This window comes from Esox lucius, chromosome 6 (assembly GCF_011004845.1).
Source record: "Esox lucius isolate fEsoLuc1 chromosome 6, fEsoLuc1.pri, whole genome shotgun sequence".
In the NCBI taxonomy this organism is placed as follows: Eukaryota; Metazoa; Chordata; class Actinopteri; order Esociformes; family Esocidae; genus Esox; species Esox lucius.
The window spans coordinates 18543403-18566751 of NC_047574.1; the positions used below are offsets into that span (position 1 = coordinate 18543403).

General features: G+C 40.2%; 1 protein-coding gene across 4 annotated transcripts in view; it reads right to left on the bottom strand.

The window, feature by feature from the left end:
- The window catches only part of LOC105010659 (protocadherin-15), a 226731-nt gene that overhangs the window by 47158 nt on the left and 156224 nt on the right, over positions 1–23349 (bottom strand). For all 4 annotated transcript variants that reach the window (XR_004575807.1, XR_004575806.1, XM_034292761.1 and 1 more), the window contains exons 23-24: positions 16700–16840; positions 14601–14713 (exon numbers count right to left, since the gene is read on the bottom strand). Coding sequence is in view for 2 of the 4 variants with exons in the window: in XM_034292761.1 (XP_034148652.1) it covers positions 14601–14713; positions 16700–16840 (254 nt within the window). In the remaining 2 variants the exon portion in view is untranslated. The remainder of the gene's footprint in view (positions 1–14600; positions 14714–16699; positions 16841–23349) is intronic.

Genomic DNA, 23349 nt, shown 5'->3' on the forward strand with positions numbered 1-23349 from the left:
TTGTTCATCATCTTTAGAAGAGATTTCCTTTTGGGACGACAGCCATGCAGACCAATTTGATGCAGTGTGCGGCGTATGGTCTGAGCACTGACAGGCTGACCCCCCACCCCTTCAACCTCTGCCGCAATGCTGGCAGCGCTCACGCGTCTATTTCCCAAAGACAACCTCTGGATATGACGCTGAGCATGTGCACTCAACTTCTTTGGTTGACCATGACGAGGCCTCTTCTGAGTGGAACCTGTCCTGTTAAACCGCTGTATGGTCTTGGCCACCGTGCTGCAGCTCAGGGTCTTGGCAATCTTCTTATAACCTAGGCCATCTTTATGTAGAGGAACAATTTATTTTTTCAGATCCTCAGATAGTTCTTTGCCATGGTGTGCCATGATGAACTTCCAGTGACCAGTATGAGGGAATGTGAGAGCGAAATTTAACACACCTGCTCCCCATTCACACCTGAGACCTTGTAACACTTAAGAGTCACACCAGGGAGGGAAAAGTGGGCCCTATTTTGACATTTTCACTTAGAGGTGTACTCACTTTTGTTGCCAGCGTTTTAGATATTAATGGCTGTGTGTTGAGTTATTTGGAGGGGACAGCAAATGTACACTGTTATACAAGCTGTACACTAACTAATTTATATTGTAGCAAAGTGTAATTTCTTCATGAAAAGATATAATCAAATATTTACAAAAATGTGAGGGGTGTACTCACTTCTGTGAGATACTGTATGTATGCCGTTTGCCACTGGCTGTTTTAACAGCGTATTAGCCAGTAATAAGCTTTACCGGTATCTACTAACTTACTGGAATAGTCATAAGAATTGAATAATGTAATAATGTTAATGTAACAGGTACGGAAAAGTATTTGTATTCCACCAAATATTTTACTGTGCATTAATTTTTGTTTATTTGCTCCTTATTCAATGAAGGGATAGGGTATGTAGTTTGCATGGGTAATGCTGGTCGTTTTGTGTACATACTGTTTGTTTTCCCGGCTTTCGTCAGACGATGTTGGATCTGGCCAAGAGCGGTAGGTACTTTGTGTAGTGCGAGACAGATGTGTAAAATACGTTCAATAAGTTCAACTTGTGTTTACAGTTTTGTACAATCGCTATGACAGTTTTTTCAATACATTTAACAAGTTTCCTAAACTCTTAACACAGCTAGCACAACATCCATCTTTGTAGGCTATACAATTAACACATTTCTTGTTGCTTTGACACAAAATGCATACAGTTAACACAAATTTAAAATGCTTGAACTTCTTTTACACACAAGCTCAACCAAGACCAAAACAATGTAATTTTACAGTCAAATTTACAAATGCTTTCACACTGTATGTCAGAACAGATAACACCATGTTCTAAACATAACCTTACAGGCTAAAGTCAAGGTAAACAGCTGTTTATATTGTGAATTGAAACACAAATATTCCCCGTATCTTATTCCATTGCTAATGAGAAACAGCTTATTGAAGTTATGCAAATATATAAATCACAGCTGATTCCCATCTAGGAAGCACACTCAGGTGTTGAGGTTCTTTCAATCACATGATCATATGTTCTAAAAGAGTACTCTTTGGGCTGATATTGTGTGGAAAAGGAACAATATGGAGCAACACAAAGAAAGAAAGAAAGAAAGAAAGAAAGAAAGAAATGGGAGAGGGAGAGGAAGACGAGTACCAGGACAAGGGAGAGGAGTGGGACAAGGACAAGGGAGATGAGTGGGGCAAGGACAAGGGAGATGAGTGGGGCAAGGACAAGGGAGAGGAGTGGGGCAAGGACAAGGGAGAGGAGTGGGGCAAGGACAAGGGAGAGGAGTGGGGCAAGGTAGAGGGAGAGGAGTGGGGCAAGGTAGAGGGAGAGGAGTTAGAATGCGTGGTGGCGCTCAAAGAAGGACCAGAGCTAGGGTAACTGATCAAATAAGAGCTACTATCATTGACCATGTCATAAACCACGGGCTATCATACAGAGAGGCTGGTGAACGAGTACAGCCAAATCTCAGCCGGGACACAGTGGCATCCATTGTCCGTATTTTCAGAGAAACCAACACGTAGGATATTGCTTTTCCTACAGCAAAGTGTAAATACAGTAATTTTACCATTTACAGTATTAGAGTGACTGTATGCCTACGGTCTCTAAAATGTAACTGTATTTTGTCCCTCTAAGGATTCAACGTCTACCTCCCTCAGGGGGCAGAGGAAAGCTCCTGAATGAAGAACAGGAACGTGCTATTGTCAACATGGTGATTGCTGACAATGAAATAAAACTGAAGGACATTCAGTCCAGAGTTGTAGAGGACAACCTTGTCTTTGGGAACATTGCAGCAATCAGCATAACATCCATTTCGCATTTACTCTAGCTAAACACAGAGTCCGAATGAAACAACTATACAAAGTTCCTTTTGAAAGGAACAGTGAGCGCATCAAAGAACTCCGTCACCAATACGTCCAGGTAAGGTTATGCAATACAGTCATTACTGTACTTTACACAGTGTGTTTTGCAGTAAACTACTCTATAAACCTGGAGTACATTAGGACATACAGTAGATGTACAGTACAGCACAGTTGGAGGCCAATCAAGTCCCACATGAAATTATCTATGTTGACGAGCCTGGCTTCAACTTGGCAAAAAGGCGTCGCCGTGGGTGAAACATAATTGGAAAAAGGGCCTTTACCCTTTTTACCATGTGCACCATCTCCAACAATGGTGCACTCCTGTATAAATGTGAGATTGGCCCCTACAACACAGTCCGCCTTCTCGTGTTTTTAGAAGACCTGCACGGAAGACTGGTGCCAGAGGTAGAAAGGGGACAGGTGGGAGACCACTTGCCAATATATGTGATCATATGGGACAATGTGGCATTCCACCATTCCCGGGCAGTCACAGCCTGGTTTGACGCCCATCCAAGGATGATGTCCCATTTCCTTGCCCCTTACTCCCCTTTCCTCAACCCCATTGAGGAGTTTTTCTCAGCCTGGAGATGGAAAGTTTTTGACCATCGTCCACATGACCAAATGTCCCTCCTGGATGCAATGGATGCTGCATGCCAAGACATCACAGCGGAACACTGCCAGGGGTGGATAAGGCATGCCAAACGATTCTTCCCACGATGCCTTGCCAATGAAGATATCAGGTGTGATGTGGATGAGAACATGTGGCCAAATGCAGAAGACCGGGCAGATTAGAAGATTACTTTGTTTTTGTTATTATTATTCCAGTGCTTTTTCTGTTTGTATATCTTGCAGCAATGTCCTTTTGCAAATAAAGTCTTTACTGCAGCAATTCTGTCTCTGTTTTTTTCTTTTCATAAACTGTACATTCTATAAAGCTACTCTAAGATGGTCATTAATTTTTTGTATTGAATTTCTGCAGCAAAAGAAACAAAATGTATGCATTTACTAAACCCAACAAAACTAAAATGTAGAGAGGCATCAAAAGAAACTGCAGTGCAAAACACAATCTATGATCAATACAATATACTGTCTATTGTATAAGGGCAGACCTGATACATAAAATAATGCAGTTTCTGTAATTTCAGCTGATGATAGTGTTTTTTTTGTCATTGTGTTATGATTGACTAAATGTTCCTGTTGGAAGAGAACATGTGTTAGTGTTTTGAATAATTATTTGATTTTGAAACATATTTGCAGTGTTTTGTTAGACATAGTGTATTGTGTTAGTGTATTATTGTATTTTGTAAATTCGTTTTGGAGTTTAGTTTACAATGTGTGATTTTGAGCATGAAATTAACCGTTTTGCCAATTGTGTGTTTTAGGTGTGTTGGTGCGTTAAGAGTTTAGGAAACTTGTTAAATGTATTGAAAAAACTGTCATAGCAATTGTAAAAAACTGTAAGTGATTAAACAGGCTGTTGTTAGTATATATTTTTAGCAGTTGGAATGATTCATTCTCTTCCATGTATTTCTGTTTATTATTTAGTTCTGAGTGTTTTAGTGAGCTAGCTTACATGCTATTTTTTTTTTTTTTACATGTATCTGCGTTGGTATTCGCCATTTTGTGTTCTGCACTGTGTCTGTATAAGCATACATATATATTTTTCCTTATGTTGTTAGGCGTGTGTTGAGGACATATGACCAACGCTGTGGTTTTCTCTTTTCTAAAACACTGAACAGACACCCAACAGCAATAAATGTCCTGTGCCCGACAAAGCCCGAGTCTCCAGTCGTCTGCTTCTCACGTTAGACACAACGCAGGTAACCGGTACTGAGGTGCAGGCCGGTTACATTAAGCCAGCAAATGTTTTAGTCTATCCTGACCCAAAACGCATGCACGGATGCGTACTTCGAAAATCCACCAGAAACAGTCGCAATATAACTGTAAACTGTTTGATTTCAGGCTTACTGTAATATAGTAACTAACTGTTTTAGCTAGCGAGGTTTTCGTCTATGCGAAAAAGTTCATAATGCATACTCCGCTTCGCCTGTGAGGAGATACGAACTCAGGGCCTATAGTTCATGAATCTGCTTCTCTAACCACTACACTATTTAACAAGGAGTAGACAGCCTGTAACTCACTCACTCAGTAAGAGACATTCGCTCTTCTTAGCCAGCTCAGCTTATGCGGTCCGGCAAAAACAAAGATTAAGAGCAAAAAAAGTTTTTTTTTTAATTAAATTCTGAGTAGAAATGCGGATTACGCTTCTGCTTTTGAGTGAAGCGGCTCATTAATTACACCTGTGATAAAGCCAACCACTTCACTTGTCGTCCTTCACTTGTCTACATGCTTTGTAAGTGGAAAAACCTGCAAAATCGGCAGTGTATCAAATACTTGTTCTCCCCACTGTACTTGTTGTATATTGGAGTCATGTGTAAATATTCCGTATGAGCACGAGATTGAAAATATTTTCTCTACTGTTAAAGTTTCACACGGCTTCTTTGGTTGTCTTGCATGAACTGCACGTTTGAGATCTCCCCAGAGTGGCTCGATGATAAGGTCAGGAGACTGTGATGGCCACTCCAGAACCTTCACCTTTTTCTGCTGTAACCACTGGAGGGTCAACTTGGCCTTGTGCTTAGGGTCATTGTCGTGCTGGAAAGTCCAAGAGTGTCCCATGCGCAGCTTTCATGCAGAAGAATGCAAATTCCCTGCCAGTATTTTCTGATAACATGCTGCATTCATCTTGCCATACATTTTCACAAGATTCCCCGTGCCTTTAGAGCTCACACACCCCCAAAACATCAGTGAGCCACCACCATGCTTCACAGTGGGGATGGTATTCTGTTCACTATAGGCCTTGTTGACCTCTCTCCAAACATAACGGTTATGGTTGTGACCATAAAGCTCTGGCCACGTCACTCCAAATTACACTGTACCAGAAGCTGTGAGGTGTGTCATGGTGTTGTCGGGCATATTGTAACTGGGATTTTTAGTGGCATTGGCGCAGTAAAGGCTTCTTTCTGGCAACACGGCCATGTAGCTCATGTTTGTTCAAGTATCATTGTATTGTGCTCCCTGAAACAACCACACCGTCTTTTTCCAGAGCAGCCTGTATTTCTCCTGAGGTTATCTGTGGGTTTTTCTTTGTATTCCAAACTATTCTTCTGGAAGTTTTGGTTGAAATCTTTGTTGATTTACCTGTCCTGGGCTTGGAATCCCTGAATTTTCTATTTCTTAACAAGTGATTGAACAGAACTGATTGGCAATTGCAAGGTTTTGGATCTTTTTATATCCTTTTCCATCTATATGAAGTTCTGTTACCTTGTTACGCACATCTATTGACAGTTCTTATCTGCTCCCCATGGCTCAGTATCTAGCCTGCTCACCGCATCCACATGAGAGCTGACAAATCTTTGAAATTCACCTTTAATTGTCATTTTCACATGTGTGTCACCTTGTGTGTCTGTAACAAGGCCAAACATTCAAGGGTATGTCAACTTTTGATCAGGGCCATTTGGGTGATTTTTGTTATCATTATGATTTAAAAAGGAGCCAAACAACTATGTGGTAATAAATGGCTTCATATGATCACTATCCTTAAATAAAAGACAGTTTTTTGCATGATCCATCATATTTTAAAAATCAATGCCAAAGTTTCACAGTTTCTGCTGGGATAGGCAAACTTAAGAGCACAACTGTATTCATACAGCATATTTCCGCCTCATTATACTGTACAGTATATATCTATAACTTGCTATCAAGAAAGACAAACCACCTGGCTATCACTGCTCCCATTTGCCAAATTTACAATCTAAGTCCAGAGAAACATTTCTGCCCAAGGTTATCAAAACATAATCTTCTAGTTCAGTGTCAAACAGCTGACTTATCAGCATGTTACCGATCCTCAGCAAAGGAATTGAATGAATTGTGTGAGTGAATTTCATAGATTAACAACCAACTATCAGCATGCTTACAGGGAAGGGCACTCAACATACTTGGCAATGACACATGCTTGGCAATGATGATGAATGTCTGAAATAAATTGATAAATAAAAGGATAGGAGTGGTACTGTTCTGGGCATTGGCCCAACCAAAGCCCAGAAGTGAACCGAATTGAACATCTGTGGGAAGACATGAAGATCACAGTTCACCAATGCTTCCCATTTTATCTTGAAGATCTTGAGATGATCTACAGCTTACATATTAAGATTCAAAGCTTTGAATCTTTGAAAACTTACATACAGTATTTCCGTTTTCAATTATAGAGAAATAAGCACCAATAAAAATAAAAGAAAAGTGTTTTTACTTTGTCATTATGGGGAATTTTGTAAAGATTGATGGGATAACAAATATATTAAAAAAATGATAAATGTCTATAATACAACATTATGGAAAAGTGACATTAATTAATCATATAATCTTTTACATTTTGACCAGTTTGTTCTAACATTGTATAAATGGTTTGAAATTAATTAGAAAATATTTAATAGTGTAATTCAATACTTAGTGTCATTATAAAAAACTTTTGAATTGGTAAATTGTGTTACCATAGTACTTAAAACAGAATGTCTCTTTAGAACAACGTCTTATGGACAAATGAGATGAACATTAACCAGTACCAGAGATGAAGACTAACCAGTACCAGAGTAATGGAAAGAGAAAACCATGGAGAAAAAATTTAATGATCCTGTTCATTCCCTCTCATATGTGAACCATTCTGGAGGCAGTGCTATGGCTTGAGCATGTATGGCTGCAATCCTCTTGTCTTCACAGATGATGTGACCGCTAATGGCCGAAGCATTATGAATTCTGAAGTGTACAAATATATATTTTATACAACCAAGTGCCTCTAAACTCTTTGGATTGTGCTTCATCATATAGCAAGACAATAATCTTAAACACACTAACATAAATAGCAAAGCATTTTTTTTGTATGCCTTTCACATGCTGAAGACAAGACTGAAGTGTGCAGGGCAGGGCTGGCAGAGCTTAACCAGAAAAGATACTGAGCATTTGGGTATGTCTTAACTTGCAGATCTCAGGCAGAGGAAATTAGACCATGTACAAATCATAACTATTTAAATGTACATACTAATCTGTCCAAAAACATCTAGAACCCTAAATGAGGGGGACCAGGTACAAAATATCTTCAGTTTAAATCTGTAGTCATTGCATCGTTTCAAATGGTATTTTCAAGCGCTGAAATACTGTACAGTCCCCAATCAATTCAATGGATACAAAGAATGGTCACTATCTCAATGTATTGCATATGATACAATTGACAAACCTCTATTGCACTAAATAAGTGCTATTTTGTTGATGGCTGAAACTTTATCTCTATCAGGCTCAGATTTTTCCTTAAAGTGTCTTCCTTTCTTGATTCCAGTATCGTCCAGTTGTATGATATGTGGCAGAGACAGCAAGAATCATATGCTACACATCACAACAGCTTGTAGGTCTCTGTAAATTCTGGCACTCTGATGCTTGTATTTTTATTACTTGAAAGAGATCCAATCACTTATTTTTTTCAGCAACTCCCAGAAGGGAAAATGCTTTCAATATTTGATTTCCAGACTTAAAATGCAGTGGTCATTATTAAGCTGACTCATCTAGGCCCAGGTATTTATATTAACTTTAGACTAACAAACTGTTTAGGGCTTGTATTTCAATCAATTGCAATTGGTCTCAATATCTCCCCTATGTACATCTGAATAAACAGTTTTCCAAATATCGTCCTTCGGGGCTACTGAGAAAAGTGCAGTGTCAGTGCAAGCCTAGTCCAAAGCTAGTAGATATTAGCACAGAATGTTGTTTCTTCTGCTGACTCACAAGCTTGGTAAGACGATTTAACAGCCAAGGCTGTCCAAACAAATGAATCAAGCATCCATCCGCCAAAGAACATGAGTTTCTTGCCCCCCTCTCATAAAGTATGGTTCAGGGCCAGTGGACAGCATATGGTATCCTGCCTACGTACTGTATCATGCAGGACCATGTATTGCAGTAAACAACAGTCACAGCATCAGCCAGCATAGGTTTTTCTACAGAATCTACAGGATCAAATAGTATTTAATTGAATACTATAGTGCCATCTGTGATGTCGTCCTACAAAGAAAAACATGCAAAACCACATCATAGATCTTTCACTGAGTCTTTTAACATACAACAGGACAACTCTGTCAAACCGAGGTCTACTGAGGCTAACTGTGCTCAGGGACAGACCAGCTGTATTCCCATGATGCCTTGCGAACAGACGTCGTCCTTCACAACTGATGACAGGACTATCTACCATGCAGAAAAAATACTATCATACAGCCGGGTACTATCATCTCTTCTGTGGGGAAATAAGTGCCAGAGGGTACATGCTAAGTACAGAACCATTGAAGGTTTTTTCAAAAGGGTTGTCTGTGGTAGCTTTGAACTGCTGTGGACAACTTGATATGAGCACTGTCCACTTCTTACAAGCCTGTGTATGACTGACATGGGACGCCAGTCTGCTTTGCAGAGAGAAGTAAAGGTCAGGCCAGGCTGTGTTCAAGGTTCAGGCCAGCACCATTAAGTCTTCAATTGAATATCAATCAGACACTGCAGGTACAAATAAAGTAATACATTATGTATGACCATGTAATGTGTCTGAATTAAATGAATGGAGTCAACTTACAACTATAGGACTACTAAATGCAAAAGGTGACTGAGGTCGTCACCCAAGGGAGTGTGTCCTTATGTGTATTGATCTGACCGACTTCCACGGTGGACGTGTCGTGTGAAAATGGTCACTAAATATTATACATTGACATTCCGATTGTACTAGTGAAACATTATCCAATTTTTATCACTGAACTCCATGAGACACTGCAGTACAGACAGCGACAATTCAGTTTTGAATAGCATGGATTATTCATTAATGAATAGTCCCTATTCACTATTAAATACATGCTAGTTGTATTTCAGCTGTATTTGCAAAAAATTAATGGCCACATAAATAGGAAGATTTTCCTGCATTTGTAGAGTAACAAATGTGTTTACATCCTAATTGTTGACATATAGCTGCTAATCCCCTGATTACAATGTAGCTGGCAGGGCTGGTTGTTTGACAAGGTGTTTTCCTGTATTAATATTAGACATGGAGTGCACAAGCTGCCATGGTATGTCATGACAACAGTCTGTCTTAGAAGCTGGTTCAATAATGTGCAGTGGTAGAGTGTGATGGGGTTGCATGCTAATATCACAGGGAGAGTTACAGTGTCATAAGCCAGAAAGAAAGACAGGGCTGCAGTTTTAAATGTCCCTCTTGAGCTAATGATAAATACAATATTGCATGTCTGAAGACAAATCGAATATGTCACATGTGAAAGCAAAACATATTTTATACTCCTGTGGACTGTCGTTATACCATAGCAGACTTGACAGGTTTTAGCTGCATTATCTGCAACTTTTTCAGTGTCTACTATCATAGTACTGGGATAGCACAGCAACAAAAGCAAATCCATACATGACAAGATGGCGCAATAGTACTGCTTTTATTGTGCCTGATTTCTGCCCTATGTTATTCATAGGTTTCTTGCTCCTCTATAAAACAGGTAGGCTACACTGCTCCAGATTCACCATCCTGGTCTTAGAATGATTACGCAGACTATTTTACGTAAATTTTAGCCAGACAATTTCATAAGATTCAGTAAAATAACGTTATAGTCTGAAGCAAGAAAAACAGCAACTGTCAACCGTCTTACGAACCAGAGATCATCCACTTCCCAGACGGGTCCGTTACCCTCTGCTCCAGACAGGAAACTGCAGTCAATGAAGGCGAGTGGTGGTGTCACAACATAAATGTGTTTGAAGTGATTTTCTTTGTAATCCTAATCCAAATCTTAACCCTAACCTTAACCCCAGTGCTGCGATACCTAACCTTAACCCCAGTGCTGTGATATCTAACCTTAACCCTATCATTAACCCCAGTGCTGTGATATCTAACCTTAACCCTATCATTAACCCCAGTGCTGTGATATCTAACCTTAACCCTATCATTAACCCCAGTGCTGTGATATCTAACCTTAACCCTATCATTAACCCCAGTGCTGTGATATCTAACCTTAACCCTATCATTAACCCCAGTGCTGTGATATCTAACCTTAACCCTATCATTAACCCCAGTGCTGTGATGCCCAACGTTTAACTTAAACGTAAAAATGCATTCATTACATATTCTAGCGACCTTGGTGTTCTTGTTACTCATCCTTAGTCTACATGTACAGTGTGGGTTAGTAAGTAGGGTGACTGCCTTCTGATCCAAATGTTGCATGTTCAAAACACAGGCTCAACATCAGCATAGCCAACAGTTGGTGGGAGTCACAGACCTTGAATCCCATTTCAAGTATGCAAAAAAATATAACCGTTTGTTTGGTCTGACAAAAAATTGCAGGTTCTTGAGTGGCCCAGTAACAGCTATGACCAAAATGTAATTGAAAATGGGTGGCATGTGGCCTCGTGTCAATCCTGAACAAATCCTCTTTTGCCACTGGCCGTTTTAACAGATAATTGGCCATTCATGAATGATATTGATACAGTTAAACTGATTAACGTTTCTTACTAAGTTTACCTCCACCACAAACAGCGTCTATGACTGTTAGCTTTTGCCACTGGCCGTTTGAACAGCTTATTAGCCAGTAAAAGGCTTACTAGTATCTACTAACTTTTTAAGAATAATCATAGGAATTGAGCAATTGCTAGCGAGACTGAAGATGAACGTTTCCATGCCAGAAACAGTCACAATATAACTGTATACAGTTTTAGGCTCACTATAAGGTAACTACTGTACGTTGTAGCCAGCAAATGTGTTTGTCTATCCTGACCCAAAAAGCAATCCAACAGAAACAGTCGCAAAATAACCGTAAACTGTCTTATTTCAGGCTTACTATAATGTATTCAGTGGAGGTTTCAGCCAGCAAAGTTTCATCTATATGGAATAATTCATAATGCATACTTCACTCCGCCTGTGAGGAGATACTATAGTTCCCATGTCCGATTCTCTAAGCACTACACTATTTAACAAGGTGTACTCTATCCGTCAGTCTGTCTGTATCTCTGTCTGTCTGTCTGTCTTTCGGTCGGTCTTTCGGTCAGTTAGTCAGAGACATTCATTATTTTTGGCCGGCTCCACTTATGCGATCCGGCAAACAGAATAATTTGAGTTAATATATACTGTACATACAATGCGATCGACATGCCACATAGAACACTTAAACGTTTGGACCGAAAGACAATTTGTCAATACCAACCAAACTGTTGGGATGCCATTTAGCACACTCTACGTAGTGCTTGCCAGAACACTGCAATGCAATGCATCAAATTGCAGGCAGTATGGAAGCAGACAGAATGAACAGACCACCCAAATCACTATGTGGGTCGGACAAAGAGAGGTTACAGGACTGATGAGGCCTTTTGACACATGACTTAGACCTTTCAGACCGAATACAATAACACATCGTAGGGTCTTTAGGCTACAGTTTGGTGTCAGGTTATTACAAACACATTACCACTTAGATGAATGTTTTTGTAATTTTCTCAGAGTGGCTATATTATGCTTTCAAAACACAATTATCATATCAATAAATTGCTTTGAGCACTCTGCGTGAAATGAAATGTTTGTAATTAACCAAGGTTTCATACTGGGTTGATTGTTGTAGGTTGTAATTGTAAGACATGATTAATTTATGTTTTATAATCTACGACTCTTCGACTGAATCCTTAGGCAAGTGAGAAAAGGCGAGCGGAAAGGTAGAAAATGGAAATTAGTCAGGTACGAAAGAGAGAGTGAAGCAGCGAGATGGTGAAAACATGATTAACGAGTTGAAGTGAGAGAAACACTTGAGAGAGAGAGAGAGAGAGAGAGAGAGAGAGAGGGGGGAGGGTAGTGAGAACAGAGGCAGTAATTGCTATCATCATCAAAAGTACCAAGTGAGGAGTGTCAAGACTTGGTGTCCTGAGTTTTAGAGGATCTGTCCTCAGCCTAGAGCTCTCAACCCTCAGCCATCAGCTCAGAAGAAATGCTGTGGGAAGATAAGCAGCAGGCCCAAGGGAAAGATGCTTAGGCTCAACTTCTGCTACACGGGGCCAGTAAAGTATCCTCCCTCTGTACTGTGCAGTAGGGTTTCAAAGAGGAAAGCTTACACCACCTCTCCTGTAGTGAGAAAAATAAATATGAATTACTGTCCCTGATGACCAATGCTAAAGAGTGCCTTGCCTGGCACTTTGACCTCCTGTCTGTGCTCGTCAGTTACATCTAAAAGAGTCATTAAAGGTGAGTTTCAAACAACAATATAGACCTTGAATGCGCAATGAATGAATGTGGCCATTTTCTGTCTGTAAGGTGTACAATTTCAGTGGCTGTAGACTAATTCTTGTAAGACTTCTGGTATGAATGTGAGATGCAGTACTACAAACAAACAATCTTGTGCTCAGAATTTCAATGACACAAATGAGGACACAATGCACTAGAGCACACTACCCTACTGTACGTGCCGTTTGTTTTTCCATGACTGGAATATGTTCATATCTCCTAAACAGATGGACATTTCAAACAATAAAACCATTAAAACAGCCAAAGCCCCACTGAGCCATTTTAATTGTATATTTTGGAGCTGTAGGCACAGCCGTCCGGATTGCTGCTACTGCTAACAAGCTTTTGGATAGACCAACAGCCTCCTCTGTGGATGTTTTCTTTCAGCATGATTTGTGTTCTGAGGGTCCTTCAGAGAGAAGAAAATGGAGTGAGGAGGAAGGCACTCTATTGTCCAGTAGGGAGGTGATGACCAGAATCCTTGTACAGCAGGAAAGAGTTAGCACCTGGCTAATGCCTTCATGGTTCATCATTTATGTTGAGGCTGCCGCTGTGCATGGTAAACACTGTCAATGCTATGTCCTACAGAGTGCCCTGCCAGGCATTTTGACCTTCTCTGTGTGTAGGACATAATACTCTATCACACAAGCTAATCTGAGGCCCTTCCTCAGACACACTGCTGGTCCTGTGTAGTGCATTGATCAATCATCAAATAAGGCCTGGAATTAGTAAAACGGGAGTACTGGCACAGAATCAGAACACGCTTTACAGACACACACACACAAACACACACATTCCTAATAGTCAATGCATGCTGTTTTCGGACATGCGCACAAACACACAGACAGAACTTTCTGATATCAGCAGTTTAGATACATAAACTGGGCACATCACTGCAGCATGACAGGCTGAGCTGGTGACAGGAAAAGCTCTACCAATTCAACTCTATTAGAAATGACTATGCCGTGACTGCATGCTTTGACTGACAAAGGCATTTGGAAATCAATGTTCGGCTAACAAGATTTACTTAAGCTCCAAGGAACTATGAGGGACAGCAGGAGACATAATACATTGATTGGTACCTTGCAGTAATATCAACTGCTTTTAAATATCTTCATATAAAAAAGAACATTTTATTGATGTCAGAGGTCAGACAGAGTAAAGGCTGCTACAGTATAGACCGATTCTTATCAAAGCCAATACCCTCTTTGGTATTGCTTTTCCAGCCACAATGCAAATAATCTTAAACGTGTTCATTAAATATGATTTCCTTTTCCACATTATCGAAATGAACTCGTCAAACTCTGGCTTGGCGGTGCCTTGCTTCCATCCAACCCTGCAAGAGAAGTCATGTATATAGATTTGACCCCTGTTCACCTTAAAAAGTCTCTGGTAATAAACTTGGGTGAAGCTCTGCCTTTCCCTTCAAAACAAACACACGTTCGGGTTTACTGTACGGATGATCAGCAGTCACTAGCTTTGAACACTGTTAGACATAACTATGGCTCATTATACTGTCTGGATGCATGGAAAACAAAGCAGCAACATAATGATCTGACGATGCTGGTAACTTCTACAAAATGCTCTGAACAACCCTTGTCACTTTGATATATCACATTATGGAGACATCCCAGCTGAGAAACAAGCCTGCGCAAGCATGAATACACAATAATATCTTTAAATAATGAATACTCAACTCAGTGCCAAAAGATAAACACAGTAATTTAAGCTGGCAGATACATTAAACGTGTTTTTAAATTTTTTACGATGGCCTGGTGAGGGAGAATATAACCTGGGGTGTTTGTATGTTTTAAGTGGTTGTGTTTCCAATCAGCTTTAAGAAGTGTGTGTGTGTGTGTGCTTAGGTCACCTGTACTCCTCCTCAGTGAATATGGGGATTCTAGATGGCTGGAGGACAGTGATCTCAACCAGGGTCCGGTTATCCTTCACTGGCTCTCCATTGTCAAAGGCTATCACAACCAGCTGAGAAGACACACACAGACACACACATAAGGACGCACATTAATTATTTTATTTTGACTCAAACCACATGGTGTTGTCACTGCCAGTTCCTGCACGACACCAAAAAACATACAGCAAGTTAGAAAAGGCAGAAACCGGTCTGTGTACCAAGCGCCAATCCACCCAGAGAGTATACATTCGTCTATCGATCAAAGAATTTATACTGGCAGACAAGACAGAGACCGAGAGAGACAACGTGGCGTTATTACAACCTAATATCCCTCAGGACCTGCTTCTCCCGGTCGAAGTCACAGTAACACCAAGCGAAGGTCACCTTTGAACATTCAGAGGCCCTTGTACGGAAGTGTGGGTGTGAACTTTATAATGTCAGGAAGTTCATATGCAGCCATATTTTGGTCTATGAAACAGCCTGATGAATTAGGAAATATTGAGGCAGTGTAAAAGAAGTTTGTTTCACACTGCCTCGACTGCCCATTCGTCAAACAGGTGCAGCCCTCTAAGCAATTATATTCACATATTAGTCACTTAGCAGACACTCTTATTTAGAGCAACTTACAGGAGAAATGAGTGTTACTTATCTCGCTCAAGGACACATGTTTCACCTTAGCCAGATTTGGGATACAGAAGCGCTTTGGCAAAAGTTTGCTCGATTCACAAAATAGAGTCAATAAAGCCATTAAAACACTACTTAAACACTGAAGATAAGAGGCATTTTGCCATGTCTATACCAATTTGAAAATTAATAAATCAATAATAAATCCATAATAACTTGATACACAAACAAAACAGAAACAAGCAAACAAAAGATGAGCCTCTACTTCAGGCTGTCACGATAACAGTTGTCCCGTTGCATATTTCGGCTTACGTTTGAAAAATAAAATGAATCATCCTCGTGCGTTTAACTGAATTACTCACCTTGATAGTTCAAACACGTTTTGTTACATTAGGAAAACATACATAATAGTTTTAGAATGAGCTAATTCAAATAACTAGCCTATAATAATATGTGCAACAGAGGAAGAGATGAAATGTTACGATGGGCAGAAAAATTCCATTGTCATTGCTTTGCGGTTGTATTTTGTGTTGAGCAATCGTTAACAACATGCATTTAGTGGTAGTTCCAAAGCCGAATACAACGGCATGCTCTGGGCACATTATGGTATTAAGGAGTAGCCGAGTTGTCAGATTTGCTCCAAAAAAGTTGGGGGTCAAAAGCACGAACACTACATATCTGAAGAAGCATCTCCAGACCCACCATGTGTACTCTTAGAATAATATTCTGCTTACATTATACTGTACTAGTGACATAAAATTAACAATATTGACAATAACATCGTTAATCGCAATAATTTTTATTACAATTAATCGTCAACTAAAATGTAATAATCGTGACACCCATACTATACTCAAATTGAATTCTACCAGGTCAGTTAGGTGGTTGGTTTTCAATTGGTTCAGAATTATAACTTGCTTGTTGCAGAAGAGAAAATGATGTGACTGGATGCTCTTGGAAACTTCAACACGTTTGACACATATGGTAAACATGGTAAGACAACAACAAACATAGTAAACATGGTAAGTGTTCATTGGTACACCTCATTCATTGTAGACTGCATGTAAGTTGCACAGTGTAACAATTAAGAATATTTGTTTCAGTGTGTTAAATACACCCAATAGACAACAGAAGAGGAAACCCCCCTTCTCCCATGTTATGTCTGACGTAGACCACCTATTGAGATGTGCCTTTTGTAAGTCTTTGAGGTGTTTAATGAGGTGAAACAGAGACTATAATCTGTGTAACATCCTGACCCATTGGTTTGCATCAGATTTAACACTGAATTAGTGTATATAAAAAGTAGGTTGTACTTTGACATGTCTAAGCAGAGTTGGAGAGGATATTATTTGAGTAAAGTCTAACTTGGTTAAAATTGAGGTGCTCATTAACATTATCATCATCAACCCATCATCCTTCTCATCACTACACACCTTGAAGGTGATGCTGGGTTGTTCATTGAGGTTGACTTTGGTGATTACTCTCCCGGACTCTTCCTCCACATCAAAAATGCTACCACTGTAAGGGGATTTCTCCTCATCCACTCTGTAGCGCACCTGACTGGCTGGAGTACCCTAGGAAAGAAACATATGGGTAAGACAGACATGTAAGGTTAGTAGACTCTGCTATTTTTATCTTTTAAAGTAAATTGTACAGTATATAACCCAAGCGTACAGTTGTGGTGAACTGGATGTATTATTTTTTTTTTAAAATGCAAACTCTATTACGCCAATCATTTCATCATTGATTTCATCGATTAGTTGGATCGATGTGACATGCAGCACAAAAATAAAAGGAATAGGCTGCAGCTACACCAGTGAAAATATATTTACTACTCAATTCTTCTGCATTTTACTTTGAAGATTTATAAAAAATTTGCAGAAACATATGTCAGTATCAAAGTGACACGTGCACACTGAAGCAAACACATTCAAGACTGGTAAAACTGCCTGCTATAAATTTCCAAAACGCTAGAATATACAGTGAATATAAATTCTACACACCCCTGTTAAAATGCCAGGGCTTTGTGATGTAAAAGAATGAGACAAAGATAAATCATGTCAGAACATTTTCCACTTTTAATGTGACCTATAATGTGAACAATTCAATTGAAAAACAAAATGAAATCTTTGAGGGGGAAAAATGAAAAATAAAAATGTACAATAACTTGGTTGCATAAGTGTGCACACCCTCTTATAACTGGGGATATGGCTGTGTTAGAATTAACCAATCACATTCAAACTTGTGTTAAATAGAAGTCATTACACACCTGCCATCATTTAAAGTGACTGTGATCAATCACAAATAAAGTTCAGGTGTTCTAGTAGAATTCTCCTGACATGTTCTTAGTTGCATCTCAGAGCAAAAGCCATGGTCCGCAGAGAGCTTCCAAAGCATCAGAGGGATCTCATTGCTCATTGTTCAATTATATCAGTCAGGAGAAGGGTACAAAATAACATTCCAAAGCATTAGATTTACCATGGAACACAGTGAAGACAGTCATCATCAAGTGGTGAAAATATGGCACACATCCAAGAACTGGACGTGTGTCGTGAAAATACGAGAAGAAAACTGGTCAGTGAGGCTTCCAAGAGGCCTACAGCAACATTAAAGGAACTGCAGGAATTTCTGGCAAGTACTGGCTGTGTGCTACATGTGACAACAATCTCCCGTATTCTTCATATGAATGGGTAATGGGGTAGGGTGGCAAGATGGAAGCCTTTTCTTACAAAGAAAATCATCCAAGCCCGGCTGAAGTTTGCTTAAACAAACATCAAGTCTCCCAAAAGCACATGGGAAAATGTGTTATGGTCTGATGAAACCAAGGTTGAACTTTTTGGCAGTAATTCACAAAGGTATGTTTGGTGCAAAAACAAAACTGCACATCACCCACAGAACACCATACCTACAGTGAAGCATGGTGTTGGCAGCATCATGCTTTGGAGCTGTTTTTCTTCTTTAGTCAAGGTGGAGGGAATTATGAACAGTGCCAAATACCAGGCAATTTTGGCACAAAACTTTCAGGCATCTGTTAAAAGGCTGAACGTGAAGTTCACCTTTCAGCACGATAACAACCCAAAGCACACACCCAAATTCACAAAAGCATGGCTTCACCAGAAAAAGATTAACAATTTGAAATGGCCCAGCCAGAGCCCTGACGTGAATCCAATTGAACATCTGTGGGGTGATCTGAAGAGGGCTGTGCACAGGAGATCTGAACAGATTTGGAGAGCTTTAGCAAAGAAGAGTGGGCAAATATTACCACGTCAAGATGTGCCATGAAAAAAGACTCCTAGGCAAAAAGACTGAGTGCTGTAATAAAATCAAAAGGTGCTTCAACAAAGTATTAGTTTAAGGGTGTGCACACTTATGCAACCAGGTTATTTTGAGTTTTTTTATTTTTCCCACTCAAAGATTTCAGTTTGTTTTTCAATTGAATTGTTAACATTATAGGTCACATTAAAGGTGGAAAAAGTTCTGACATGATTTACCTTTGTCTCATTCTTTTACATCACAAGAACCTGGCATTTTAACAGGGGTGTGTTGACTTTTTACAGTGGGGAGAACAAGTATTGGATACACTGCTGATTTTGCCGGTTTTCCCACTTACAAAGCATGTAGAAGTCTGACATTTCTATCATATGTACTCTTCAACTGTGAGTGACGGAATCTAAAACAAAAATCCAGAAAATCACATTGTATGATTTGCATTTCATTGCATGACATAAGTATTTGATACATCAGAAAAGCAGAACTTAATATTTGGTACAGAAACCTTTGTTTGCAATTACAGAGATCATACATTTCCTGTAGTTCTTGACCAGGTATGCACACACTGCACCAGGGATTTTGGCCCACTCCGCCTTACAGACCTTCTCCAGATCCTTCAGGTTTCGGGGCTGTCACTGGGCAATACGGACTTTCAGCTCCCTCCAAAGACTTTCTATTGGATTCAGGTCTGGAGACTGGCTAGGCCACTCCAGGAACTTGAGATGCTTCTTACGGAGCCACTCCTTAGTTGCCCTGGCTGTGTGTTTCAGGTCATTGTCATGCTTGAAGACCCAGCCACGACCAATCTTCAATGCTCTTACTGAGGGAAGGAGGTTGTTGGCCAAGATCTCGAGATACATGGCCCCATCCATCCTCTCCTCAATATGGTGCAGTCGTACTGTCCCCTTTGCAGAAAAGCATCCCCAAAGAATAATGTTTCCACCTCCATGCTTCTCGGTTGGGATGGTGTTCTTGGGGTTGTACTCATCCTTCTTCTTCCTCCAAACATGCGAGTGGAGTTTAGACCAAAAAGCTGTATTTTTGTCTCATCAGACCACATGACTTCCTCCCATTCCTCCTCTGGATCATCCAGATGGTCATTAGCAAACTTCAGACGGGCCTGGACATGCACTGGCTTGAGCAGCGGGACCTTGCCTGTGCTGCAGGATTTTAATCCATGACGGCGTAGTGTGTTACTAATAGTTTTCTTTGAGACTGATCCCAGCTCTCTTCAGGTCATTGACCAGGTGCTGCCATGTAGTTATGGGCTGATTCCTCACCTTCCTTGATCATTGATGCCCCACGAAGTGAGATCTTGCATGGAGCCCCAGACCGAGGGAGATTGACCGTCATCTTGAATCTTGAACTTGAACATTTTCTTATAATTGCCCCAACAGTTGTTGCCTTCTCATCAAGCTGCTTGCCTATTGTCCTGTAGCCCATCCCAGCCTTGTGCAAGTCTACAATTCTATCCCTGAGCTCTCTGGTCTTGGCCATTGTGGAGAGGTTGGAGTCTGTTTGATTGAGTGTGTGGACAGGTGTCTTTTATACACGTAACGAGTTTAAACAGGTGCAGTTAATACAGGTAATGAGTGGAGAACAGGAGGGCTTCATAAAGAAAAACTTACAGGTCTGTGAGAGACGGAATTCTTACAGGTTGGTAGGTGATCAAATTCTTATGATCACCTACAATGTGATTTTCTGGATTTCTGTTTTAGAATCACAGTTGAAGGGTATCTATGATAAACATTACAGACCTCTACATACTTTGCAAGTAGGAAAACCTGAAAAATTGGTGGTGTATCAAATACTTGTTCTCCTCACTGAATATTATATATACAATTAAATATCTGCAATGACAGACTATATGTTTTGTTTGTATCTGATTAATTGACAAATCATTCCCAGTAATGAATGGAATTAAAATAGACTGAAAATAGTCCTTAGTTGCAGCCTTAGATGGAAGTGGATCAAGAAATAGTACTTAGAGGCAACCATTTCAACAGCAATTTGGAAAGTAAGTATATTTCCAATTAACCTGAAGCTGTCATGAACCTAGGTTGTGAAAAGATTTTTCTCACTGAGCTATCTATCCATTATCTTTGTGCCAACATTGGTCTTTCATATTAAGCAATTACTTTCCATGCAAGTAATCCTCAAACAAATAATGTCACTACCCAACATGGTCTCAAGCAACTGCTTAGCACATTATCGTTCACTGTATTCATAGACTACACACATTATCTATTGAAGATAAGTAACACTCACTACATCCCCACATCGAAATCCTCTTTAAGCCATCCATGAAAGCTGGGACTTTAATTTGACCTTCAGATTAAGATTAATCATGGTTTCAGAGGGCTGATTATCTCATAACCATCTTTTTCAATTACACTACTTTCATATATCTTTCTCCCTTCTTTGCTATTCTTTAATGTGGACTATAGTGCCCTCCAACAGAACTGGGACGGTTAGCTTGAGTTTCGGTGCTATAGGGTCAAACTTGGCAGAATTGAGAAAATACAGGGGTTAGAGATGGCAGATCCCTTGGCCCTTGAGTGATTACATCTGACAAAGGATGTAACGTAAATGCTTAGAATCTAAGATTTGTGTTAAATCCAAACTGAGCATAATAATAATAATACATTTATGTAGCTTTTTTCAAAGACCCAAATATGCTTTACAATACATACATAACATACAACTACAGATACTACAGAGACAAAGGGTAGCTAACAAAACAAAAAACAAAAAGGGGGTGGGGTGGGGGGGGGGGTCATGCAACATGGGGCTAGGGATAGGCTTCCTTGAACAGATGAGACTTGAGGTGGTGGATGAAGATGGCAACAGATTTGGAGTCACGGATGAATTGTGGAAGGGCATTCCAAAGTCTTGGAGCAGCCCGTGAAAAAGCCCTGTCTCCAAAGCTCTGCAGCTTGGATTGAGGGATGATAAGGAGGCCAGCAGTGGCAAAACGGAGTGACCTGGAGGAATGGTACTGGGGAATAAGGTCCGAGAGATAGGGTGAAGCAAGTTGGTTGAGGACTTTGTACGTGAGAAGAAGAATTTTGAAATCTATGCATTTAGTGATTGGGGGGTAATGTGCTGCCGGGATTTGGTGTGTGTGAGAAGTCGTGCAGCTGAGTTTTGAACTAGTTGTAGTTTATGAAGAGATGAAGTGTTAATACCAGAAAGGAGATAATTGCAATAGTCAAGACGGGCAGAAATGAATGCATGTGTTAGGGTTTCAGCTGCAGTGCGGGACAGGGAAGACTGTAAATTGGCAATTTTGCGAAGGTGGAAGAATGAGGATTTGACTGTCTGATTTATGTGTTGTTCGAACCTGAGTGAGGAGTCCAGTATGACACAGAAGTTGCGTGCATGAGGGGATGGAGATACAAAGTCATCACTAGTTCCAATATGAGACAGAGGAGGGTTGGTGAGGGATTTAGTGCTGAGGTAGATCTGAGGGTCATCGGCGTAGCAGTGGAAGTCCAGTTTAAGGTGATGGAGGATCTGACCAAGGGGGTGGATTTAGATGATAAAGAGCAGGGGGCCAAGAACGGAACCCTGGGGGACACCCAATGTGACTACAGCTGAGTCCGAATTTTGACCATGGACTGAAATGTTATGAGTACAGTTGGTGAGGTATGAGTATAGCCAGGTCCCTCAAGACCCAAGGCTTTGAGCCTGGTGAGGAGGATTTGGTGATTGACCGTGTCAAAGGCAGCACTCAGGTCAAGCAGGATAAGGATGTTGAGGGCGCCAGCATCAGCAGAGACAAGAAGGTCATTAATAACTTTAAGGAGGGCAGTTTCAGTGCTGTGAAGTGGTCAGAAGCCAGATTGAAAAGGCTCAAACAGATAGTTATTGAGGAGGTGGCATTGAATTTGGGTGGCATTAGTCCTTTCCACAATGTCCTTCCACAATGGCATTTGTCCTTTCCACAATGAAGGGGAGGTTGGAGATGGGGCGGAAGTTATTGAAATTGGTATTGTCCAGGCCAGGTTTCTTTAGGATGGGTGTGACAACAGCATGTTTAAAGCTGGAGGGGATGATGCCATGGTAGAGAGAAAGATTTACTATTTGAGTAATGTAAGGACAGAGAGCAGGAAGGCAGGCCTTAATGAGAGTGTCAGGAAGGGGATCCAGGGAGCAGGTAGTTGTTTTTGAAGACAATAATAAGCCAACAAAACCAACAGCAAAAGTTTTTCATTAAATTTTCAAGGCTCTATATCTTGCGTAACACATTATTTCATATCCAACAACCATTAACAGCTCAACCATAAATCCAGCTGTAGACTGACTGGTGAGTAAAAGACAGTCTCTTTGTCAATGACTGGTAAATATTGGAATGTTAACTCATGAGACTGGTACTAAGTATTGTTAGGCCCTTCTTTTACTTTGAAATATAACTAAGAAGTAGAACCCCAGGCCATTTAGACTCTGCAATGCGAGCTGAAAGTCCAAATGAGCCCTCAGGATCAGAGATTGTGTGATCAAAGACTTACATAATAGGGAAATAAAAAAGGAAGTATTCTTCTTCCATTTTAAGTCTCTTATAAAGTGTACAGTTCAGTGTTCCATTTCCACCTTTTAAGCTTTTCTTGGCAGGTCTCATAGTAGTTCCAAGACAGATACAATAGACATCTTACTTTCTCTAGTAGACTTTTTAGGTTTACAGCAACCTTTTGCTTTTTGACTTTAAATGTTTTATGACTTCTGCTGGAGTAAACACTCAGCCACTGTCATTGCAGGGAAGTCACAAAATGTTTAGAATGTAACAGTTTCATATCTAAGAAATGTGTGTTCG